Source organism: Anas acuta, chromosome 20 (genome assembly GCF_963932015.1).
Source record: "Anas acuta chromosome 20, bAnaAcu1.1, whole genome shotgun sequence".
Taxonomy (NCBI): domain Eukaryota; kingdom Metazoa; phylum Chordata; class Aves; order Anseriformes; family Anatidae; genus Anas; species Anas acuta.
The window spans coordinates 5,922,656-5,947,875 of record NC_088998.1 but is presented as its reverse complement, the minus strand read 5'-3'; the positions used below and the strand labels follow the sequence as shown (position 1 = coordinate 5,947,875).

General features: G+C 48.3%; 1 protein-coding gene across 2 annotated transcripts in view; it reads left to right on the top strand.

Moving 5' to 3' along the window:
* COL5A1 (collagen type V alpha 1 chain) overlaps positions 1-25,220 on the top strand; it is a 147,750-nt gene that overhangs the window by 95,480 nt on the left and 27,050 nt on the right. For both annotated transcript variants that reach the window (XM_068656510.1, XM_068656509.1), the window contains exons 21-37: positions 1,034-1,087; positions 2,396-2,440; positions 3,064-3,117; positions 3,685-3,729; positions 4,921-4,974; positions 7,331-7,375; positions 9,496-9,549; positions 12,411-12,455; positions 13,554-13,607; positions 15,173-15,280; positions 15,731-15,784; positions 16,842-16,895; positions 20,700-20,744; positions 21,096-21,149; positions 22,035-22,079; positions 23,098-23,151; positions 23,754-23,807. In XM_068656510.1, the coding sequence (XP_068512611.1) occupies positions 1,034-1,087; positions 2,396-2,440; positions 3,064-3,117; positions 3,685-3,729; positions 4,921-4,974; positions 7,331-7,375; positions 9,496-9,549; positions 12,411-12,455; positions 13,554-13,607; positions 15,173-15,280; positions 15,731-15,784; positions 16,842-16,895; positions 20,700-20,744; positions 21,096-21,149; positions 22,035-22,079; positions 23,098-23,151; positions 23,754-23,807 (918 nt within the window). The remainder of the gene's footprint in view (positions 1-1,033; positions 1,088-2,395; positions 2,441-3,063; positions 3,118-3,684; positions 3,730-4,920; positions 4,975-7,330; positions 7,376-9,495; positions 9,550-12,410; positions 12,456-13,553; positions 13,608-15,172; positions 15,281-15,730; positions 15,785-16,841; positions 16,896-20,699; positions 20,745-21,095; positions 21,150-22,034; positions 22,080-23,097; positions 23,152-23,753; positions 23,808-25,220) is intronic.

The window sequence follows — 25,220 nt, the reverse complement described above, 5'->3', positions numbered from 1 at the left end:
GCTTTTCTGCAGGAACAAAATCCCCGTGGCCTCTGAGATCAGACCCTTTCATAATGTCTGCTCTTCTGTCCTCTAACATTTCATTTTAATTCCTCTGCGTCATAAAAAGGGATGTGCAATATTTGGGCAGACAGATAAAACTGCCCATCAGTCAAGAACAGTTTTCCTCCGTGACAGTGAATGAACATCAGCCTTGTAAATGTCCAGGGTCCTTTTACCATCTCTAATTGAAGAAAGGGCCTGAATTTAAAAGATGAGCTTCCAGATCTGCATCTGAGCACTCAGGTGGGCACACAAGGCCCCCTCCCTTTCCTTTTGCTGCAAACTCACCAGGTAGAGGGGCTGCTGGAGCGGGGTTTGCAAAGTCAGGAAAAGTACATTGAAGCATTAGCTGTCAGACTCACTCTCTCACATGGATACAGTTCTCCTGACACATCAATGCAATACTCAAATCTCCCCGATTTCCCTGAAGATGATGCTAGGCTTCATCTGGTGAGAAAGCTAGGAATGGCAAGGTGTGGTTTAAGAACCAAATGCCTTTGAAAATGCACTGTTATGCTGCAGGCTTAAAACCTTTTCCAGCCTTACTTCATTGTACAGATTGTCAATGACCAGAATTAAATCTGGAGAGATTTAGAAATGCTAACCTTAATGATCCATTAGTGGAATAAGCTCATTCTTCACGGCGCTCTCCGGCTGGAATGACTTGGCTGTGACACGTTTTGCATCATTGTGTGCATTACAGGGTAATCCAGGAATATGATTAAATTATTTAAAAATTAAAAAAAAGTGGCTGAAGTGGGCCTTCTTCCAATCCAAGGGATAACTGTATGCATGGATATTACCTTGACAAAAAGCATTTCAAGGGTGCATGCACGCAGGATTTCTCTTACTGATTTTTTAACCCAGACAGCTGCTGTTACTGCAAAACCAGTAGGGTCGTGGCCAGCCCCGATGCTGTGCTGGGCAGAGCAGTGCCTGGCACCCATGGGGGAGCACGGGATGCACTAACCCTGCTTGTTTGCTCCAACAGGGACCCCGAGGACTGCTGGGACCGAAGGGGCCACCAGGACCACCAGGGCCACCGGTAAGTTCCCAGGGCTGCTGCCTTCCTGGGTCATCTCAGCCAAACCACCCTGCCCCAATTAGTCGTTCAAGCAGATGATGCATCTGCATGATTCTGTATGTCTGTGCCATGAGAAGACGTGTTCATAAAAGTTGCTGCTCAAAGGCTGTGTCCTGCCCTGTTTTCAGTGCTGTCACCTCTGCATGTGGCATCCCAAAATTTGGCTCACCCAAGTAGAAGTTAATGCCTAGCTCAGCCTGGGAGGGCAGAATGAGAGCTATTAACGCAGTGGCTTTGCTATTAACTTTTGCCTATAGGGTGTTGACCCTTTAAAGCAATTTGTTCAGGTTTCAGGCAAAAGCCAAGGCAAGAACGTGCAGTTTTTATGCAGGAGGCAGCCACCCTATTTGTCGTGCACTGCTGGCCAGGGAAGTGCTGATGTAAGGGCTCCTTCTGCAAAGCACTGCAGCTCACTGAGGTCCCAGGATTTAAAAACAGGACCCTGGGCTGCTGCTAGAGCTGAGGGGGTCAGGGTTTTAATGGTGACCGTGGTGAGGTCCTTAACCCCTCGTGGGATGTGGAGACATCCTCACTTTGAACTCCTAGTCTGCTGAAATTAAATGAGGGTTCAGGATCTGCTCCAAAACTGGTCTCACATGAGCATGCTGTTAAAAATGGATAACCTAATGTGCCCTAGAGCAAATGGGTGAACACAGAAGCCCCAGCAGGTCTTTATTGACCATGTACCATGTTACACCATCATTGAAGATGATCAGGGCAGGCATGACCCTGGGTGCCTTTTTTTGTGGCCCTCTGTTACAAGGGGGATTATTTTGTTGGCACAGGCCCTGTTTTGTTATTGAGGAAACCTTGGCCTTGGAGGCTTTGCTTTGTCCATAACACTGTTAAGAACAATCTGGGTCAAATCCTCATTTTGGCACAGCCTCGTTGGCTTCACCTGAACAATGCATTCCTGTCCCGAGCGAGGTCTGTGTCCAGTTGTTCCTTCTCACGAGCTACTACCAGTCTGCTCGCTGTCGGAAGCAATCCGACTGCAGTACGTAGCCAGGATTTCTTCATCTGGTGCTGATTCTGCTTTTTCAGGCAGGTTAAACCAGTGGGAAAATACCAAAATGACTCTTTAAAGCGTTAATTTTTGCTGGATTCATAGAATTGGCTGCTTAACAAAACACCTTTAGAAAATTGTTCCATTTCCACACGGTCTAAAGGGCCTCCTGATGTTTTCTTATTTTTATTGCATTTTCCCTGCTTTTGTGGTGCGAAATATGCAGATATTTTCTTAATGCTGTTTTTTCAATCCTTTCCCAGGGTGTGGCTGGTATGGATGGACAAACAGGTCCCAAGGGGAATGTGGTAAGTTTTCACTGCAAGTTTTACAGACGGTTCAGATATTATATAGAGAGAGCATATGTGAAGTGTAAAATGTACTCTATTAAATTAGATTTGCTAATTGCTTTTTAGCCTGGTCTAGATTCCTATCAGGGCCTGTGAAAACCACCGAGAGTATCTTCCTACAGCAAACCAGCAAATGGCTGTTAATTTATTATAATTTCTGATGGAATTACACATTATTTCCCCGTGAAAGATCAAACATTCTCATCAAGACGTGTGCTGTTCTAATGAACATCGGAGCACTGTAGTTTAACTGAGGGGGAAAAAAATCTTCGTGTGCCTCCTCGTTGGCTCTACCAGGCTGAAGGGACTCCTGCAGAACAACCTGATCAGAGCTAGGCAGCACTAAAGCCCCTCACAGCTCATTTGGGCAGCGTGGCCATGCACAGAAGTGTGTGTGCAGTGAAATAACTTCACTCCTCCTGCCCCACCATGGAGTGGAAGCTGTGCTCAATGCCCAGGAGCTCCTGGTTGCCAGCAGTGGGTTAGAGAAGGGTTTGAGATGCAAGAGGGATGATGCTGTTCAGGCATCCAGCTCCGCTCACTGTTTTCCTGCTCTCAGCTCTTCCTTTGCCTCCTCACAGGGTCCTCAAGGTGAGCCGGGCCCCCCAGGCCAGCAGGGCAACCCAGGTGCTCAGGTAAGAGGGAAAAAAATGGAATGAAAACACAGGAATGCTGGTTTGGAAGAAATAGATGGACCAGCAATAAGGAGATTTGCTGGGAATTGGCTCCATGTATGTTGCTGGCCCAAAATCTTCTGAAAACGCTCCCAGTTTCAGATCCCTCCTGTTCTCACCTGGCTCTCACTGCCACGGTACAAAGCCAAGCCCAGGTCCAAGCAGTCTCATCAGCCGAGCCACATCTTGTGGCTCCTGTCTGACTTTCAGCATCCCCCATCCAGATGCTGGGAGCCAGAAGGATAACGCAGATGTCCGAGTCCTGCTGTCAGCCTTCGGCACGGCTCCGCTCCCATCGTGGGGATGAACCTGGCTGCACACCGCGAGGCGGGATGGCTCCCCGGGGGAGAAAATGAAATTACAAAAATGAGGTTTTATCAGCTGGTGCAAGGCGTTTTGAGAATGAATGGAGCCGGGGAAATCCCCAGCCGTCGCAGGCACTAGAATGATGCTTGGCTGAGACATTGCCAAAATGCATTTGGAATGAATAACTCGTTCCTTAATGACCCTAGGTTTTTCTTTTCGCAGGGTCTTCCAGGTCCACAAGGCCCCATCGGTCCCCCAGGAGAGAAAGTAGGTTAAAATGCCACAGCTCTGACTTAAGACAACTGTTGCCATTAATATGCATTTGCTGCTTCAGCTGCTCCTTTGCCCCATATGCAACATCTGTTTGCAGCCGTGTCCATGAAAGTCTAATGTGTCTCATTCCAGACAGAAGAGAGACAAGAAAATGCAGTTTACCTCGAATTCATAATATTTGCATTCATTTCCTACTTTAACAGAAACATTCTGAAGGCAGCCGATGGCAAAACATTAGCAGAGGGCTGAAAATTGTCTCTTTCTGCGGGCTAAGTGCCTGGAAGTCTGATGGGGATGGTAATGGGAAGAGCTGGGGGTTGGATCGCTCTGCCGAGGTCTCCTCGTGCTGCCTCCTCCCCGCTCACAACCCATGCCAGCTCTCTCTGATTTCCCATCGCTGTCGACGTGGAGTAGCTGCTGTCCTCATTCCCCCAGCAGTGCTGGGGCCATCAGGGTTTAAGCAAGGGCATCGTTTTTGCCCACGGAGATGACAAAGCAGCTATTGTTGGGTGCTCGTTCAGCTCCCACAGGCAGGGGATCCATCCAGCACGCGTGCGGGAGAGCTCCCTGCTCATGTTGGCAGCCCGCAGCGTGCTGAAATTATCGATCAGCAGGGGAAGAGTGAAGGAGCACATTAGCAATTCCAGCAGATAAAGGGCTCTCGGGTTTAGTGCTGAGTCACGCACTTGCAGCAGCAGTGGCGCTCCTCAATAGCGTGAGAAATCAGGGGACTGCTTAATTACCAAAGCGACCACTTCCCCACGTTAAAGCAGCAAGGTGCAGTCCATGGGGGCAGCTCCACGCCTGATTTTCTCCCTTTGCCTGTTAATCTTCCTGCACTTGTCACCAAAGGGTGGGTATTTCCTGTGCTTTGACCTGCTCCCACCTGTGCTTACGCGCGGTGCCTTTCTCAGGGCAGCCACTTGCTCCCAGCCCTGGGCTCTGTTCCCAGCCTCGTGCCCAAACGTCTTGTTCTGAGCTCTGCCAGGCCTGGGTAAGGTGCTGGCACTACTGCCACACCTTCCTGGGATGCTGGAATCCCAGATTCCTTGCAGACTCCTTGCAAGTCGTGGCAGCTTTCCCAATAGACCCACCTCCCTGCAGCCTTTCATGACTAAAGCAAGCAAAACTGGTGCTCTGGGGGCTCTGGCTATTGCAGCTGATGATTTTTCTGTTTTTTTTTAGGGGCCTCTGGGCAAACCCGGTCTTCCTGGCATGCCTGGTGCAGACGGTCCTCCGGTAAGTCATCCTCTCCCAGGTCTTTCCTTGGCACAGGGACTGCAGGGGTGATCCTGCACCCACCCATCCTTCCTGGGTGCACCGTGGGCTTGTGAAGTATGTGAGCCTGCAGCCTGCCCACGTTTCACCTGGGCTGAGGGGTTTGAGTTGGCTTTGAGCTTTGCTCAGCCTCACAGTGTAGCACAGGGCAATTCTTGCCGTCTTTCTGGGCTTCTCTTTCTCCTCCTCCTGCTTCTCGTTTATGTTTTATGTAGGCTGGCAGCTCACCGAGGTAAGGATGGTCTCGTGTGTGTGTGTGTGTACTGCAGTGCTAGCACACGGTGGTCCTCATCTCGCTCAGGACCACTGGGCACTGCTGCAGAACACTGATAAGAGGCTGAAATGGCATATCAGCACGATATTCTTGCAGCTTCCTCCTAATCCTTCTTTAAACAGCTTTTGCTCATTCCTCTAAAAGTTGGTACTAAAATCTCTGGCCTTTAAAATTGATCTCGTTTTTGCACACCTCAGAGACACCTGATTTTACAAGTGACAAATGTAAAATAGTTACATCCCACTGATGCAAATGCAAAGCATGGCAAAAAAAAAATAAAAAAAATCCATTTCCCACCCTGGGATTATCGTTCCTATGAGGGGCATTTCAAACATCCTTACAATTGTTAGCTGAGTCAATAGAGCAGCTAAAGCAAAGCCCGGAACATCTCGAAGGCTGAAGCTTTCGATGTGAAATTCCTGCAGCAGCCTCTAGGGAGCTTCAGCTGGAGAAGGCGCTGGCTGGGTCTGTTTCTGTGCAGGCTGAAGGCTGTGTGAGATCAGCAGGCTGAGCGTGCACGGCTGTGCCCAGACGCTGGCCCTTTGACACTGGTAGCCACGTCGTTTGCGAGCAGGGTGTAGGTTTGCAAGCATAAGGGTTGCTCTTCCCAAGGACAAAACCTGCCTGTGTGCCTTTTATAGAAATTGGTCTTGAAAGGCGTCTGCAAATCCCCGAGGGCCTGAAGCATCTCGCTGCAAGAGCCAACCAAGTTGCTCATCAATTTTTGATCTCAGTAACAGTAATGGAGATGGGCATTTTGCAAACGGTGATGATTTAGTGTGGAGTGGACGGGTGCTTCTGAAGTCTTGTTGCACTTCCATTTTGCTTCCCCCGGGCTGCAGGCAGATGTCAGGAGCCAAAGGCAAGCACTTATGCACCCCCGTTTGTGCACTGATGCTGTTGGTGCCGTTTAAAATCACAGGGCCAATTCAGATTGTATTTTCTCTGCATGTTATTGACGCATAGCTGACAGCTGTCATGTTGTTTCTTTATTAAACCAGCTTGTTTTATGAATTCCTGCTTGTCTGACATTGCTGTTATGAAGACTGATTATGGAAAATAGTCTTGTGATTTTACTTGTTATATTGCTCTATTTTGAGTATTAGAGGAGACTTTGTATGTAAAGAAACTACCAAGTGAAGAAGGTCTTAGTGGCCTTAGAGCAGCTGGATGTGCTCTCATCTCCTTTAAAATAAAATAAATAAATAAAAAGGGAGAAAAAAGAAAGTCCTGGGGAGTGCAGCGAGTGCCCTCACGGAGGGTTTATTGCTTTTGTTTGCATTGCCAGACAAAGATTCATCTTCTGACCCTGCTCCATCTCGATTCCTGCAGTAGAAAAATCACTCAGAACTTCTCTCAAGGATTTCCCCAGTTTCTCACTAATCCTTCCTGTTATACCTGAGGCAATTCGCACCATTTTTTTCCTGCTGATTGAAATCCCAGCAAAAGGCTCCTAAAGGCTGTGAATGAGAATGTGGTGGAGGCTCTTGGCTGTTGGGTTATTCAGCATCAAATCCCCAGGGGAATGCTGGCCAGCATCCAGCCAGCCAGCGTCTGACAGGGATGCAGGTTAGCTGGGGCTTTGTCATGAGATCTTGTAACCGACTCCAGGAATTAGGAAATTAATGCGAGGGGCTCTGACCAGTCTGGGCATCTTGTGATCTTGACAAGTTTGTTAAATACAGAGATAATTTTATCTTTTTTTTTTTCCATCTGCAAAATGTGTGTGCTGCTTGCTGCTGAATGCACTGAGATGTTCAAATATGAGAAAAATATTGCAGAATGGTTTGTGCTTGTCTGCCGAAAGGAGGTAAAGGGTAAGAAGGTTTAAATATCTAAGAACAGCAACACAGACCAAATGCAATCCTCTTTCTTTTGGAAAATGCTGGCTTCAGAGGGCTTTTTGTATCAGTAAGAGCTTCCTGGAGAGCAACTGTTGTCTTGCAAATAAATCATAGCTGCCTGAGCGAGCTTGTTGGCTTCCAAAGCGTTCAGCATGCACTAAACCCATTTTTATCTTCTGTTTGTCTCTTGTATTAATAGGGTCATCCTGGCAAGGAAGGTCCTCCTGGAGAGAAGGGGAGTCAGGTAGGTGTCAAAAAGATCCTCATTACTGTTAAGTATCGCAAAATACAAATTAAGAATTTAATATTAGCCTTAAAAGTGAAGATCCATTGCCAGGGCGGCACGAAGGCACTGCAGCCAGCTAGCTGCTGGAGCTGCTGCTTGTAGGAGGGCGAGATTTCGCTGTTACGGGTCATGGTTCTTCCCAAAATAAAACAAACTGTTGTCAAGAAGACGTTTGCCAGCACTAGAACTTGTGCTAGCAGAGCTGCGTTGAGCAGTTTCACATTCTTGGCCAACACAGCAACGCTGCCAAGGCCGGGCAGGAGCGGGGTGCAAGCTGGGGATGAGTCCGTGTGCTGCACGGGGTTGGCTCTGCAGGGATGTGTCGGGGGGACAGAGCTGCCAGGGCATGGATTGGGGACAAGCAAACCCCACTGAAACAATGCCAGAAGTTGAGCCCAGCTCATCTGCTTGGGTCTCTCCGTTGTGCTGTTTTTTACTCAGCTTTCTCCACGAGGTCAGGGAAAGGGAGGTGCAGAAATAGCGAAGCGCTCTTTCAGCATCTGTGACAACCCCAAAAATGCCCCAGGTTCAGGGGGGTGTTGTAAGATTTGCAGCTTATTCAGCCCTCAGATCTCCATTAAGGTGTTTGTAGTGGTTTTGTTGAAGCATTTTCTCTCCGGTGCTTTGGTGGCAGGAGAGGAGAGGGGGCAGTTGCGATTTTTCTGGTGATGCAGCAGTTGTTGCTCCTGAAATCCAGCACAACACCGTCCCTTCTGCCCTCCTTCCTGGCAAGCAGTGCCCAGCTGATGTGAAAGCTGAAACTGTGCAGGGAAGCCTAAGCAGACATAAATAAATACCCGTTGTGGCACAGGGGAATGCAGAAAATAACCCTTTTTGTATTCCTGGCCTTCCATTTTCTTCCCCTCCCCTTGGTTGAAGTCCCTCTCTAACAATATATTTGAGAATATTGCCGCGGGCTAGAGCCCTTGAATTATACGGGTGTCTGTCTGTCTGGGAGATTTACCGCCTGCGTTCCCTCTGCGTCCCATTCGGTTGAAAAACATTGCATTTGTCAAAAGTGTTTTACCGGAGCACAGCCCGGCTGCCTCGAAGTCCCCCAGCCCCGTGCAGAGCAGCGGCCGCAGCCCTGGCTGTGCCCCTTGTCCTGCTGCCATCCCTCATGGCCGAGAAATCAAAACCTTCACAGCTGCGGAATATGAGAAGCCGGGCAGTGGTGGTGTGGGGGTACATTTAGCAAATGTCAGGGAGTCAGCAGGTGGAGGTGCAGGGCCGGCACATGGCTTGTTGCTTGAGTTATTTCTCCAGCAGCCGTGATCTTGGGGCAGGGCTTGATGTTTGTGCGGGGTCTGGGCTCCGCTGGGCTGTCAGGCTGGAAAAAGTGCTTGTCTCAGGCTGGAGGAAGTGAGAGAATAGTTGTTTAGCTGGTTGATTGAGGAGAGTAAGAGCCAACTGGGCTCGATAAAGAGTGTGATTTATTGGCAGGCAGGACAGCGTGGTGGTGGGGTGGTGATGGAGCACCCGCAGGGCGCTGGTGGGTGCTGTGTCCGGCACAGCTCATGGCAGCGCTGGTGGTCGGCAGCTTTTGGTAGCAGGAAGGAGCTTTGTGAGCACCTCCCTGCCACGTCGCCAAGGCCAAAGGACAGCATCCAAGCCGTGTGCCTCGAGCAATAACTCCTCTGATCCGGTGATCATCGCCCTGAGCCGTGTCATGCCCAATCTGGGCTGGAGCATTACTGCGAAACCAGGATGGTTTGGGAGAGGGGAGGCAGCAGAAGAGCATGTTCTTCTCTCTCAGACCTGTTCTTTTTTTTTTTCAATCCAAAACACAAGTCATTGATCTTATGTATAAATCCCTTTGTACCGAGTTGTTGCTCTGCCTTTCCTTCATCCTTTCCCATTGTGTGGATCTTTGCTGTTGGCTGAGCTGAGTGCACCTGCTCCAAGTGATGTTGCTGTAGCACTCGGTGCTATTTTGAGCTGTTTTCAGATGGTCACTGCCATTTCCGCCCAGTCTGAAGCAGCCAGATGGCTGGGATATTTGTTTTCCACACAATCTCCTTACTGCTGCACCTTCGCATTGACTTGATGTGTTTTTCTTTGCCTTTTTTTCACCCCAGGGTCCACCAGGTCCTCAGGGCCCCGTTGGTTATCCAGGACCACGTGGAGTCAAGGTAAGGAGGATGCCAAAACAGTGTCCCCCCTGTTTCTTGCTTAAAACTCCTTAAGAAGAAACTTAAGACATCTCTGCCTCATGCTGGAGATGGACAAGGCCCTCTCAGTCCCACCAAGCACCCTGAGGAAGGGTCCTCTGCGTGCTCTGGTCCTGCAGCCATACGGATGGTGAGGGACGGTAGGAGAGCATGCTTTTGGGGCACAATCTCGAACCCCCATGGGTAGCACATTACCTGCCCTGTAGCAGTGCCTCAGGGAAACCTGCAGAGCTTCCAGCCCACTGTGGAGGAAATAAATCCTTCTGGCAGGTCCAGAAGCTTTTACCTGCAAAGGAAGCATTGCTGGTGGGCACAGGTGCTTAGGGCCACCTTGGTGACGCCCTGTTTGCTGCTCGATTCAGCCTCAGTCTTGTGTCTTCCTGCCGGCCACAAGGATTGCAGGTGCCCTGCTCTCCAACAACACCTTCTAGCATCCTTCAGTGCTTTGGAGAGATTTCTCTCTTAATTCTCTGTGAGCATGGCTCAGTCCCATTCCAGTCGTTTCCAGTTTACAGCCAAAGTAAATCTCAGCCAGAATGTGAAGACTTTAACAAGGCTTGTTAATAAAACAAAATAGCCTATTACTAAAACAAAGCAAGCTTTTCATGCTCCTGATCCAAAACCTTGTCAGACGGCGCTTGTAGGTCTCAGTAATGTGCTTTTTCAGTAGATTGAATTCCAGCTCTTCCCTGCTCCTTGCTGCCTGCAGCGCTTGCACACCAGTAAGAAGGTGCTGGGTATTTTTCCCGATTCAGCTCCGGCTATTATGCCCCATCAAGATGTATTAGTTCAGGTGCAGTTGCATCTTGCTTCCCAAAGCTCCAGTGAATCCGCAGGGATCTGTGCTAGATTGGTGACGAAAGGTGAATTTAAACCCTCTTAAAGCCCCTTGTATATTTTTTCAGTAGCACAAACCCATTTGCCGTTCTGCCTTCAAAATTTAAGCTGAATGTATTTAACCAAAGCAAGCTTTCATCTCGGTTCTTGCAAGGTTGCAGATTGAGACATAGTGGTCCATTAGGGAATGGTTTGCTGTTGTGTTTACCGCTAAAGTGGAACTGTTCCACATTACAGTGATCTACAGAAAGTATGTCATGCACCAAATCCATAGTGTGTACAGAAGAGGTTTTGCTTCCTACAAGCAGCATCCTATTAAATGAATGAATCTCCAGTTCTGAGAAAAATGCGTCTCATTGGGTTTGCAGCTATAAATAATTTTTAGATCTCGCCTCACTTACCAGAGCCCTGTTCTACTGCACAAATTTTGATGTACTTTTAATTATACTTTCTCTTGACATGCCTAAGGGAGGAAAAAAAAAAAAAAAAGTTAAAATGCCCTGCGCAAAATATTCCTTTAAGAAAAATATCTTTGGCTTTTTTATTTCAGGAGTTGCATTGCTCAGCTGGTGTGGATAGCTTAGGGTGGCATTTTATCCCAAGAGGCAGGATAGATGAGGAGCCTGGAGGCTGGTGAGGTTAGGGCTGGTGGCAGAGCAGGGGACAGATCCTGACCACACTCAGCACCTCCACAGACTGATCGCCTTAGTGAAGCCCTGGAGGGTTTCTGCACCACGTCTGCACAATGTCACATATGCCTGCACCAGTCACATTAGTTTTGTTTTGTTTCTTTTCTCCTTTCAGTGCCTAAATGATTTTTCTAAGCAAAAACCACACTGAAAGGTGATTTTTCCCTCTGATGGCCAGGGAGCACGCAGAGCTGGCTGCAGGCTGAGGACACGGTGTGCCAAGCAAGGCTTCTGTGCCAGGCATCGTCTGTGCTGCAGCATCTCTGCTTCTGGTCAGCAATTGTGTTTGTGCAAACGCCCCCAGGAGACACTGAATCTCCTTTCAGTCAGCAGTTTGCTTCAGGCATGCTTGTTGTCATCTTTTTTTTTTTTTTTTACCTCTTATTTTTCGTTGTTTGGGGTTTTATTCAGCATCACCATGTCTGATTTATAACCTCGTGAAATTTCTCAGGGCGTGAAAATCCTGTTTGGGCACGTCCTTTGTAAGCAGTGGTAGCTCGGGAGCGAGCTGGGTCCCAAGCAGGTGATCCTGTGAGCTTTTCCCAGCCCTTGCAGAGCTCCATGTCCGTCTTCCAGAGATGAATTCCAGCCGAGGTGGAGCCCTCTCTGGGGCTACCCTTGCAGGCCAAGCAGAAGCTGAATGAGTGCTTCAGGAGCAGCCTCAAACGTGTTTACTTGCTCTGCAAAAGGGGCCCCGTCAGGCAGGAGGAATGAAATCCAGGCTTTGCCGTTGATCTGAGGAGCGCCAGGGTTTCAGCTGACAGCAGGATGCTTTAAAAATAAAATAAAACAGTGCATGCACGGAGGTGAGAACCGTGGTGAAAAAAAAAAAAAAGAACCAAGCTAAACCTTTGTGGGTGCTAGACAGGACACTGCAGAGCCACAGGGAAATCTCCTTGGTGTGCTCAGACTGAATTCCCAGCCCAGGTGCCCCTGCCCAGCTCCTGCACTGCCTTCCTCTGAATGCACAAGTGTACTTAGCACTCAGAAAATGTTTTTTGGGGTAAAATATATGCAGAAAACAAACTTTCCATCATGAGTTTTATCCCTGGGAACATGGTTCCAGGGGTTAGGCTTGGAAGAGGCAGAGACTACCATCCCCACCTGCCCCACTAAGAAGTTTGAGTCTCCAAGCACTTACAGCTGGAAATTAGCAGGTGATGTTCAATTAGCAATGCATTTCAGACCATCACAGTTTGTAAGATGCCATCATCAATGTTGGAAGCAAAACTCACCATCGTTAATGATTCTTAAGCTTACACATACCATGTAACATCTCATTTTGTCTTCTCCAAGGGAGCAGATGGTGTTCGCGGGTTGAAAGGCACCAAAGGTGAAAAGGTGAGTTAACACCCTGTGTTTGGATCAATCTTCTATAGCCTCTTAGTATTTCTGCTAGACCCATCCTGCACAATGTGCTGTCTGATAAATTCTCATGCATGAGGGGAATTTTGTTAGAATTTTGTTTTATTTGCACTTGGGAGCAGTGCAGCCCCCAGGACCCGCTTGGGGCCAGGGCTGTCTGCTGCAGGTAGCTGTTACGGATAGCTCAGGTTCAGCTTTGGGATGATTTCCTCCTGACAAAATTAGCAGCTTGAGTTTTCTGGGCACGATTCCACGGAGATGAAGTTTTGTAGCATGTGGCAGCTGGGGAACTGCTGGACCCAGGGAGAACAGCACGCGGGATGTGCTACCCAGCCTGGTCATTAGAGCAGCTTGCGAGACCCAAGTCAGTACGAACGAGGACACAGTCTGTCTGTTTGTATGTCAAAGATGGAATTGGGTTCTCCCAAAGGAAGCAGAGAAAAATCTTGCCTGGTTCCAGCTCTAAACAGCTTCATTCCTGCTCCAAAAAAAATCAGCAAATCTAGGCATTTTAGCTAGGGAGTCCTGGAAGGGACCTTCCAGACTCGAAAGGTCTTTCTGGGAATGGTGTCCTCATTGCCTATGAAAGATTTGCTGGAGGATGAAATACATTATTGATTTGAGCTCTGCAATTAAACCTTCTTGGCTGAAAGAAATACTGCCACTGTCCTAGAGGTTCCCTTGAAGCATGGTGTAAAACATCCTCCATGAAAATAAAGCCAGTTGTACTTCAGAAATAATTGGTTCCCAGTACTGGCAAGGTGTTGTTACTCATATCGAGCCAGATTTGTGATATCCTGACTGGCAGCCAGTGCGGGATGTGAAGGAATACTTCCTTGGGATGCCTCTGGGACCTCGACAGCTGCAGCCTGCTTGGGCTTCCATGTGTGTGTCCTCGTGTCTGCTTGTGTGCACCCAGGGCTTACAGAAGCCAATGTGACAGGCAGTGCAGGGACCTGACGTTGTTCTCCTTGTGCAGGGGGCCCACAGCAAGACTAGGGAAATATTTTTTTTCTTTTTTTTTTTTTTTTCATTTATACACTTTGTCTGTTTTTTCCCCACTCTGTTTTTTAGGGTGAAGATGGCTTCCCTGGCTTCAAAGGTGACATGGGCATCAAGGGAGACCGGGTAAGAGCTTGTGACCGACGAGGTCTCGTAGTGCTCCTTCAAGCCCTGCAGACGCGGCACTAGGGCAGCAGGGCAGGCTCTGGTCAGGGTCTTTCTGGCACATCTGATCTCCAGGCAGGAATTTCATCTTCACATCAAGCACAGGGGTTATAAATTCCTAAATTTAGAGTCCCATCTTGACGGTAAACTAAAACTGATTAGTAAAAGAGAGCCCGGTCTTGCTGCTTTGACAGCTAAGAATCCTGCACAATCTAGCTGTGTCACATTTATTTCCATTTTCTCTTTTCTCCCATAGTACTGCATCTCGGGTCTGGTAGGCATCTTTATTTGCTGCACCTGATGCGTCTCCATGCCATCAGCATGGGTTGTAAAGTTACTGGGAACACACTTTAACAGAACCCAGAGCAGTGCGGCGCAAGCTGCCAGGGGTGCAGGCTTACATCAGACTCTTATCTGTAGCAGCAGAGCTCATTGTCTGGCTTCAGGGCTTTTAAAGACAGAGGAACACATACACACACTGCCAGAAACCCCAAATCATGCTTGGATGTGAGCAGCAGCTGTAGCACAGGGCTTTGCAGTTTGTTTGTCCGTCCTTAGCATCCAGCTGTTGGGGACAAGAGGTGTTTCTTGTCCCATCTCTTCGAGTGGTTGCATTGCTTGGGGCTTGGTGTCCCCCCAGCTGAGGGAGAGCTCTGTGCTCATTTCTCCCCATGCTTAAAGAAAAAATGAATGCCTTGCGTGAAGTAAAAGTACAAATCAAATCTTCTATTTAAATCCCGGTATTTAAACATGTAATTGGTGGGGTTCCTGGTTCACACTCCGCGTGTCACCTTGGAGCTGGTGCTTCCACAGGTGTCAGCAGACCTCAAGGTGGCCTGCTGGGGAGAGGACGGCTGTCCTCGCCTGGAGCCCACAGCTCCAGCTCCCACCATCAAACTCTGTTTTATGATGATCTGTGTGATCTACAGTGAGCTCTGAAAGGACAAAGGCACCCAAAAGCCTCACAGAAAGATCTGTGGCTCACCTGGTGAGCGAGAAGGCCACAGCCCATATTCACAGCATGGAGACATCTCCTGCTGCCCACTGACAAAATGACTACTGTTGTTGTGTGTGCTGCAGCCCGCAGTGCTGTAACAATTCATGTTAATGGCTCCATCTGCCCGTGTTCAGATTTCCTAATGATTTTCAGCACAAAAGCTCCAGCCCGATCTCTATTCTCCAGTTGCCCGTGGCTCAGGCCTCAATTAAACACTTCCTGGGGCCTGCTTGCACATCAAACCATGATTTGGGATCCAGGAAGGGTGCGTTGCAATCAGAGCTAATGAAGGCTGTTTCGGTGGAGAAATGCTTCATGTAGATGGGATAATTGGGCCACCAGATAAGACGGCTGTAGTCGGAAATAATAGCCAAGCCATATGAGCGAGAGCTTGGTGCTCTGATAACGCTCTGCAATTTACTCAAGGACAGTCTCAGCTGAGCCACTTTCTCCAAGAGTTGTCTCAGCAGCTCCAGGGAGTATCTGATGGCGTGTATCGCTGTGTCAGTGCCCATCTTGTCATTTACAGGGGGAGATTGGGCCTCCTGGTCCACGGGGTGAGGATGGTCCCGAAGGCCCCAAAGGTCGCTCTGGCCCTAATGGAGATCCCGGTCCTCTTGGTCCTGCTGGAGAGAAGGTGAGTCTTTGGGATAGGGACACCCAAGTGGGTTTTACAGCAAAACACGCTGCTTTGGGGCTTTTTTGTGGTGTGTGGACAGAGCAGCGCCCAGCATGGGGCATAAGGGGTGGTTTTGGGGCAAAGGGATGAAGAGGAGGGGCAGGAGCTGTGTGTGAAGGCTGGTGTGTGCAGTTCAACGTGAGTACCAAAGGGGTCACAGAAGAGATGGAGTTACTGCAGTGATGTGAGTTGGTTGCATCAAGGTGTTGGTCTCTTTGGGGTTATCTGCTTGGGTGCAAAGTCTTGGTAAAAAAAAAAAAAAAAAAAAAAAAAAAGACCAGGGAGGGAAACCACCTAAGCAACTTGACTTCTACATGCTTAACTTCTTCCCTTTTAGCTGGCGCAAACCCGCAGCTGCTCTCAAGGCCTTCGTTGCCCCCACTGACCCACTTTCTTTTTGTGTTTCAGGGAAAACTCGGCGTGCCAGGACTGCCCGGCTACCCGGGCAGGCAGGGCCCAAAGGTAACGGGGGGGGTGCTGCAACGTGATGGGAGGAGATGCACAGGGATGGGGGCTGCAAAGTGTGCACAGCAGCCCCCGCCAGGGCATGCAGGACCACTGAGGCAGCAGATAAGGGCTCTGTGGGAGCTTTCGTGCTAGCAATAGGCATAAAGGTGCTTCTCCCGGTACTGGGCCTTGTCTCTTCAAAGCTTTGAGCTACTTTAATTAATTAAGAAGAATAGCTAATGAATCAGGATCTCCCTGAAATTAAAATAGAACTGCTATTTGCAGATTTGCAAACATCCTTTATATCCTACCTACACGCCCACCTTCATATGGGCCATTTTCAAATGTCCTTTTTAAATTAAAGCTGCAAATTCCACCCCATAGACTGAGGCTACAGCACAGCTTTTACATGCCCTGGAGGCTTTGGGAACTTATGTTTTTGTTAACTTTTTTTTTTTCTTTTTAGAATCATATTTTATTATTCATGTTCATTGCTTAAAAAAAAAATCAGGCTTGTTTAACACTGGAGACATAATTAACTGCAAGAGATTGTTTTCTGGTTGTGGTGTTGATGGTTTGTTTTTTTTTTAATTTGCCTTTTTTTTTTTCTGGGGTAATTTTTTTTTTTTTTTTTTGCATTTTTTCAGCTAATTCATATTTTAAAAGCAGCAGCAGCTATTCTCCAGGCAATTACATCAGAAAGGAACAAGCCAGGAGTTAAATTTTCATGTGCAACATAGTGACTTAGGAGCTAAACACAAAAGCCTGCTGTTCCCCAGGCACCTGGTGCGAGCGTGGGCTTGGGCCTTTGCAGCGACTTCTAATGAGGCATGGACCTTTTTATTTTGGTTTGTTATTTTTGGAGAAAATTTGGCTTCTGAGGTCATTTCGGGTCTGTCTTCGATTTTGTTTTTGTTAGAGGAAGGTTTAAAAAAAAAAAAAGCACCAGGAGCTGCAGACGTCAGCGAGTTCGGCCAGGGTTATTTCAGGCTAGCGGGTGCCTGGCACAGCCAGACAGAGCCACCCCGTCCAGTGTCCTGAACCCATCCGTCTCTTTTCTCTCCCCCAAAAGGGCTCGATCGGCTTCCCAGGATTCCCAGGAGCCAACGGCGAGAAGGGCACACGGGTAAGAGTTGCTTTGGCTGGCTGCTTCGTTGATTTTTCCCTCCAGAGATCAGCCCTTGGGCAGGACTGATGGTGGTAAAATCCCTCGCTGGCAGCTGTCACCTCCCGGTCCCCAGGGCAGGATGCTGCTGATGCCCGTGGTGGGCACAAGTGACAGCACAGTGCACGCCTATTACACAGCAGAAAGCTTTCCCTCAAGATATTTCAAGAGATTTCTCTGAACCTGAATCCTTTCCTTGCTGCCAGACTTTGCTCGGGGCATGAAGAGCTTTTTAATTAATGGTAATTGTTAGAGATGGGTGAATCTATTCAGAAGCAGCCAGAACCATCTTAACCTAACTTGAGATTCAAAATATGTAGGTGAAAACACACTTAACATGTTTCTCCTTTTAATAAGTGGAGCTGTTTTAAATTCCTAAACAGCCTCAAAACGTAGGGGCTCCATCCCCTGAACTCACCTCTACCTCTCACCCCCTGCTCAGCTTTGTGCTTGAGTAGCAGGGAATTGTCTAAATACACCAGTGATCTTTTATTTTATTTTGTATTATTTTATTTTGAGGATGACAAGGTTGAGTTAGAGGATGGAAAGTACAAATGCAGTCATTTTCTTCGTGAGCCCTGGTCCCAGGGAAAAAATAGGGGGAGTAAGGAGAGTAAGTGGAATTAGTTTCCATTTTACTCTCATTTAAATACAAATGACTTCTAACAGACGTGTTTGATAGGAGCACAGAAAATACAAATCACTTTGCACTGCATTAATATTGTGCCACCGAAATTTGGTTTATATCCCTCTTTTTTTTTTTTTTTCCCACTGAGTAATTTTCGTCTCATTCTGAACTACAAATCCCCTTCCCTCCACTCCCAGCCAAGCAGGAGAAGGGAGGCAGCTGCCACAGCAGCCTCAAATTTACTGTAGCTGTATAATTACCACTCGCCTTATCCAATATGCAAAAAAAAAATCCTTGGGGTGCATTTCTGGGTGACATAAACCAGGGCATGGGCACTGCAGTGATAGGGAAACGTGCTGCTGTGCACCCCCTGAGCATCCTCACCCCTCCTGCTTCATCTGGCTGCACCTGGTGGGATGTAGAACCAGCCTGCTCGGACAGCAGGCTTCTTCGGGAGCACAGTGGGAGCTGGTTGTCTGTAAGAATGAGAAAAAATAATCAAGGATTAGGCTGGATTAATTCTAATTCTCTCCAGTGTTCGCTTGGACCATTTACACCACTCTGCACCTAGTCCAGCAGCTCGCCCTTGTTTTATTGCTGTGTTTGTCTGCGTGGGAGAGAGAAACACTTCCATGGACAAATCTCTCCTTTTAGTAAAAGGAGCTCAGCTTGAAAAATTTATAAGGGTAGCAGAAATACAGATTTTCAATGACTGTTTTGGTATCCTTCTTTTTTTTCCTCCCAAGTATCTGATTTGAAATAAGTGAAAGCGATTATATAGAGAACAATAGACTGAGCTAGGATCACACTGCACGAACCAAATGGAGACCATCAACTGAATTTAAGCCTCGTTGAGTTAGACTTGATAAATTACACTCTGCTTCTCCCGAGACCAGTAAATTTGCTACTTTATGAGCATGTCCACATGCAGTCAAGAAAGAGAGTTTGTAAGATTTGCTTCTCCAGTGCATTGTGGGGTAACCCAATTTGCAGCTGAAACAACCAAAAATCATTTCTGTTTGTCTTTTCTTTTTACAAGGTATTACTATTATGATACTCCACACGGTTGTTTACGTGTCTAGAATAATAAGAATCACAGGTTTTTCCTACAGTTGTCATCATCTAGGCATTGAAATAAGCTTTCCATCTCGTTATTTCAACAACATGGATAGTTATTCTCCCCCTAAAATAATTAAAAAAAAAAAAAAAAGGTGAAAATAAGGAAGCCCAAGGAGCATCAGCAGCCAGGCCAGCACCAGCAGCTGAATTTTGGTGCTGGCAGTGCAAAAGCTCCCCAAAGCTGAAACCACAGCTTTTGGCTGCACACAGGGAGCTGGCAAAGTTAAAAATTAGGAAGCAAAGGGTGCTTGGTGTCTTCGGAAAGGAGTGCCCTGCAAAATACCCTGGTAGTTTCGGCAAGCGGCTCCCTGGTGCCCAGCTTCACCCAGCAGCCCGAGGCGAGTTTGGGTGGGCTGGCTCGGGTGCTTTCACGACCTGATCATGAAATCGATAGTTGGAAATGTGAGTAAGTGATCTTTATTTTTAGAGCTAATAATCCCCAGCCATTAGCATGGGATAATAGATCTCCCTGCACGCCCTGGCTGACAGAGCCTGGAGGGTGTGCAGGGGGGGGAGCCAAAATCCAGGCCATTTATTTGGGTGCCTAAAAAATAATCTGAATTTAGATGCCTTTCCTTCGATATCCCTGTTTGAAAAATGTAGGCCTGTGTGCATTTACAGTGCTATATAAATTCTTAGCAGCAGTACACAGCGCTGTATGCATGATTAATGACAGCAATAAGCAGGGGGAAAATTTTGCTTAAAAATAGAATTGAGAAAGAAGGAAGGGAGTGTGGGGGGCTACCTGCAGGGAGGCTGCACTCTGCACCACCTGATCCAAATTCAGCCTCACGTAGGGAAAGGAAAACCAGATGGAGTGCTTCAAAATGATTTTTTTGTAATTAATTAAAAAAATATGCCAGCAGTGTTTATTAAATGGAACCGCAGAACGAGGAAGATTCAGCAGGGCTAATTTTAGCAGCTGGAAGAAAGTTGATTTAAAACTTTTCCAGCTCTTGTTTTATTTTTGCCCGGTTAATGAGTGCCAAATACGAGAAGGCAAGATTTTTAGATGATGGATTTGGGGCAGAAAATGGCAAATGATATTTTAAGCATCTGTGTTCCTTACATAGAAAATCCTTCTCTTCCTTCCTTTAACAGGTGATCGGTAAAAAATAGTAGGCTGCTGGTCCAAAGGAAGAAAGTCAAACCTATTGGCTTTTTTTTTTTTTTTTTTGATAATGACAGTAGCCAAAACAGCGTCCTCAGGTAGCAAGATCTGGGCTTTTACTTTTCTTTTAGGCGTATGGTAATGGAGCTTAGCATAATGCCAGATTTAGAACCCAGCCGTCTTTGTCTTTCTTCTGTCAGAATTAATCACAGTCCCCCATTACGGGGAACTGACTGCATCTGTCAGAGCTCATAAGCCTGCTGTTTTGTCGCTGCTGCAAAGCAATGTCTTAAATTACTTGTTTAGCACAAAGTTCACAAAGATGAGGAAAGATTTGTAAATATGTGGGGCAGCTTAATTGGCTTGTGTAGCGTAAAATAACTGCTCGGGTTAGGGTGCCTGCTCTGCTGCTGTCATTCTGCACATATTTAACGCAGGTCTTGCAGCGTGTGTGTGCATCAGCACATGCTCTGCGTGAGCTGGGAGAAGGGGAGGGCGAAGATCAGCAGGAAAGGGGGTTGTGGATTTTGGGGTGGCAGAGCAGAAGAGCTTTTGGCTGCCCCTGATGTGTTTGCTGGCTTTTTATAGGAGCCTGCATGGTCCAAGGAGGTGGCCTCATCCTTGTGGTGTTTTTTGGGTACTTTTAGGAGGCTGTCCCTCAGGTGTTAGATGCCATCTGGGCACTGGGGTTGCTGTTCAGATGCGTCCAAACATTACAAAAGACAACAAACACAATAACCAAGAGCTACGAGTAAAACTGCCATTGTCTTTTTGATTGCAAATGAGAACTGAGGAGGTTTGGGGGGCAGTTTGTGTGCGATAGGTCTCTGTTGTGCATTCCCCTGCGGCGAGCTCAGCCTGTGGCTGCTGCTGGCCCGTGACTCACCTGCATTCCTTCTCCTTGCAGGGGACACCTGGCAAACCAGGTCCAAGGGGGCAGCGCGGTCCAACGGTAATCATTTTTTATCTTTTTTATCACTTCTTGTGCATTTTGAAAGCTTGTTAATACCAGACGAGGTGTGCTCTGATTCATGTCCTACCTGGGCAGGATCTGGCCTTCAGCCTTAAAACCAAGCAGAGGGAGCACTGATTTGGGGCTGGGGCTCACCAGTGGTTCTAATTTGGAGCCATAACAAAATGGGATGTTCAGCCAGCACTGCCGAAGGCTCCTGGCATCCTGGTGCTGCTGGTGGGACTGCTCTTTGTCCTCGTGCAGCTCAGGTGCTTGAGCTCTTTGCCTATCACAGTGCAGTTCTTCTTGCTACCCAAAGCACTAAACCGTCATCTTTTGTGTCTTTCCAAGGGTCCACGTGGGGAAAGAGGCCCTAGGGGAAGCACTGGGAAACCTGGCCCAAAGGTAAGGTTTGGGAGAGCCTATGATGGTAATTAGGAAGAGAACTACGTCCTAAAAAGTGTCAGCATTACAGACCATCTGCTTCATTGCCCTCCGTTTCCCTTCTCTCCTTTTTCCATTGTATTTTGGAAGCTGAGCCCTCCTGATCTGCATTACCAAGCCAAATGCCTCGTAACCCAACTGAGAAGTCTGTGCACAGGTCCTAAAAATGCAATGGCTTTGTTTCAGCACGAAGCCTGACCTGAGGCCCCCGTTGCACCCAGGGGTCACCCCATACCAGGGACCACCCCAACCCTGAACTCCACTGACGCTTCCCCTGAGCCCTGCACACCCTTGCACCATGCCGAGCCGCTTTGCATGCAAACTGCCGGCCAGCAATTGGCCATCAGACACAAAAGACATTGTTCTGCCAGCCAACCTGGAGGCGTTCTCAGCTCTAGCACCTGCTGCAGAAATGGATGAAGTGACCATCAATTGCTGGGCGTGATGGAAGCAAAGCTGCCGTAACGAGGCGCTGTCACCGCCGCGCCGCCGGCGTTAAAAATAAATGCCTCGGCTTTGTATCGGCATGAATTTTTGATAAATACCTCGGCTTTGCTGCGGCATTTATCTCTCCGAGGGAGGCTGTTAGCTGGTGGAGATGTCCCGAGCCCGCTGATGTTATCTTCCCTGTGTTTTTATTAAGCAGTGTGGGGGGAATGAGCAGCTGCTCGTTTGTCGCTGGATGCTGTCCCCGATGGAGAATTATTGATAGAGAGGGGCTGGGGGGTGGGCTCTCACCCTGGGGTCAGTGCCATTTGAAATCTTTGTGCGAAGCAGCTGAAGTGGTGATGCATGTATTTTTAATGGTGTTTTGTTGTGTGTCTTTTTTTTGTTTATCCTTAAAAGGGCAACTCTGGTGGCGATGGCCCCCCTGGTCCTCCTGGCGAAAGGGTAAGGCAGCGCCGTGGGGCTGGGGCAGGGATCTGCAACCTCTGGTGGTTTAACCCAGCAGAAGTGGGGGGTTCACAGCAATGGGGTTTTCCTGCAGTAAGCACCATGAAGTGCCCCATGAAGCAGAGAGGGCTGGGGAGCTCCCTGCAGCCAGGATACGGGCTAAGAAAGTGCTTAGAAAAAAAAAACAGGTGAAAATTATTGGTGTGGAGAGAGGTCTCCCAAGTCACACACAGCCCTCATGGTGCTTCTGAGCTCTCCAAGTGAGGCTCAAGTGGGCCTTTGGGTGTCCTGTGCCAACGGTGCTCCATGGGAAAAGGGAAAAGCCCCCCACTCTGTCTGTGCTGACGGCCAGAGCCTGGTTTCTGGAGGAGTTGGATCCTCCAGGACCTCTTCTGCTTTCTCCAGCCTACAGCGTGCTCAGTGGAAAACAGTGAAGCAGTGGGACTTTTGTGACTGTAGACTCAATATCTTCAATTTTTAAAAATTTTTCTTTTGCCTCTAAATTCTGTATGAAATTTCCCAGGCAGGAAACATGGAATTGGCCTTGTGCTTTGCACATTTTGGTGGTTTTGGGTGAAGGGGCAGTTGCTGATGACACCGCAGCATTGCGAAGGGCAGAGGGTGCCTGCAGCACCAGCCCCAAAACAGCCAGGCTCCTTCCCATCCCTGCATGAGCTGGTAGCTCCTGGAGCCCTCAGCTGAGCTGGGATGGGAGAAGACTTATTTTTCATAGCTTTGGGAGGGAAAGGTGGCACTGAGAGGTGGATGACCCTCTTTGCCCAGCTGGCCAGCATGCTTGGCTGCACGTGCCCTATGGTTCTTACTTCTCCAAGGTGTTTTTTCTGAGGGATGGCCCCATGCAGTTGTGCCTTGCACTTCAATAGCATTTCTTTGTGGCAGAACGAGCCAGTTTTCCATTTCTTTGTGATCATCTACTGTTCACACAGAGCTGGTATTTCATAGTAAAGCCTATACGTTCCTTAACCATGTGCTCTCTGCCTTGTTTTATGTCCAGGGACCACCAGGGCCTCAAGGACCAACTGGATTTCCCGGACCAAAAGGCCCCCCTGTGAGTAACTCTCTTTCCAGAACATACAAAAACGTACATAAAGATTTTTTTTTCCAGCCAGCTGTAATTGCCTGTGCCATCTCAGTCTTAGCTGCTTCTTTGACAAGTGGTGACATGCCCAATAAAAGGCATTACTGAGCCATCATGATAATAACCCGGCGGTTTAAGATTTTAAATAGGCAAGTAAATTACAGCTGATTATAAATGTTCATTTCCTAATGACTCAATATCACTAGGATCTTTCACGGTTGCTCTGTTCTTTATTTTTCCTCTGTACACTGGGATGACAGCACAACAGAGTAACACGTCTGTCTCTGCAATTATTGTACACTGGTGGGGAGCCGCAGAAAAGTTTTTGGAGTGATTTCTTTCCCTGTGGTGACAGCTCGCTCAATGTCTGGATCTGTAATATAAACCTGTAAGATTTTGGGGGGGATGTATGGGAAAAGGACGTATCTTTTAGGGTTCTGAGCACCCCCATTTCACTGTAAAATGGGTAGGAATTAATGCAAGGATGCAAGCAGGTTTGATACAGTCCTTTATCTTATTTTTACTACTGAGCACCTGGTCCTGGTCCTTCTCACCCTGGTTTTCTGCCGTAGGGTCCTCCTGGGAAGGATGGATTGCCTGGTCACCCCGGACAGAGAGGAGAAACTGTAAGTAGCCAAAAATCCTGGGCAGATCATTAGTCCTGAGCCTCGTCTTGCTGGCTGGTTTCTCTAAACCCCTCCGTGCAGCTGGGGAGATGGGGCCGCCCGTTTGTTTCCCCCAGAGGTCTGCGTGTCCCCAGCTGCACGGGGTGGTCTACAGGAAGCAACCCTCTTCTGAGCAGGACGGCTCGGGCTAATGATAATTGGGGTGAAGGCCATGCACCAAGCCCTCTCTCTGGCCCCGTAGTCGATTGTGGGGGGCACGTGGGTCATACACGAAGTGGATTTGGGCAGAGAAGCAGTGAGCAGTGCCGGAGCAGCTGGCTTTCTGCATGCTGTGGGGGCAGCTCCTGGCTAGGTGGGAGGATGCTGGCTGGGTCAGCACCCCAGGACTCAGCGTGGTGCTCACTTTCTGAAGTGGAGAAGGAGCTGGGGGTGATTTCCATGCATGTTGTGCACCCCAAGGACTCACCAAAGCACCAGTCATTTGTCCTCCAAGGAGGAGGAAGGGAAGGCTGTGCCTCTACCCCACTTGTAGGAGCACTGCGGGTGAATCTGTGCTTTCTTCCCCACTCCTCCCATTGGAAAAGTGCAGGTTTTAGGTCTCACAACTCTAGGTCTGTGATAACAGAGATCTTTTGTGCGAGACAGGCTCGCTCCTCAGCTAGGCAGCGCTCAGCTCTCTGCACGCAGCTGCCTTAGGTCAGGGGCAGTTTTACTGTCTCTGGAGCCCGCCATGGGTAGAAATAAACACTTTTGCCTTCTTCATGCACCATGTGGCCAGCACCAAGAACTGTTGCACAGCAGGAAAGAGTTACAGCCCCATTTTGGCAGTGCTTCTTTCAGGAGGAAGGCAACTCCTGGCCAAGATCTGTGGTGCAATGGTTTTGCTCTAGCTTGTCTGTCCACGCCAGTTACTGCAGCACGCTCACCTCTCAGCCCTGCCTTAGCACACCAGTCAGAGCATCTCTGCTGCGCTGCCTTTTAGCCAAAACTAATCACAAGGATCTCGCCAAGTTTTGCTTAAGGCCTCCCCCCCAGGCAAATGTCCCTTGCTGCAACCCACGGAGCAGCTTCTGGCCGTTCAGGTACCTTACCGCGTCGTGCGCATACTGCTTTGTCAATTTTAAAAGGTTTTGTTGCACAGATGTAATCAGTGTTTCTCACCAAAGGAGAATGATGAGGCATGTGGAAGGTATGATGGCTGTCGTGCGTCTCTGGTGGTCTGTTCTCTGCACCTTTTTGCTCGAAGGATACCCTAAGCAAAAATGACTGTTCTGCCGCGTATTTTTCTGCATGCAGTAATTAGTACCTCTCTGTTTGGCGTTTCTGGGGATGCTGATTCTTTTTCCTCGGCTGTTTACAATCCAGTTCATTTGCTGTTGGTACGTGCCTCTCCCCAGACTGCATGCTGCATGT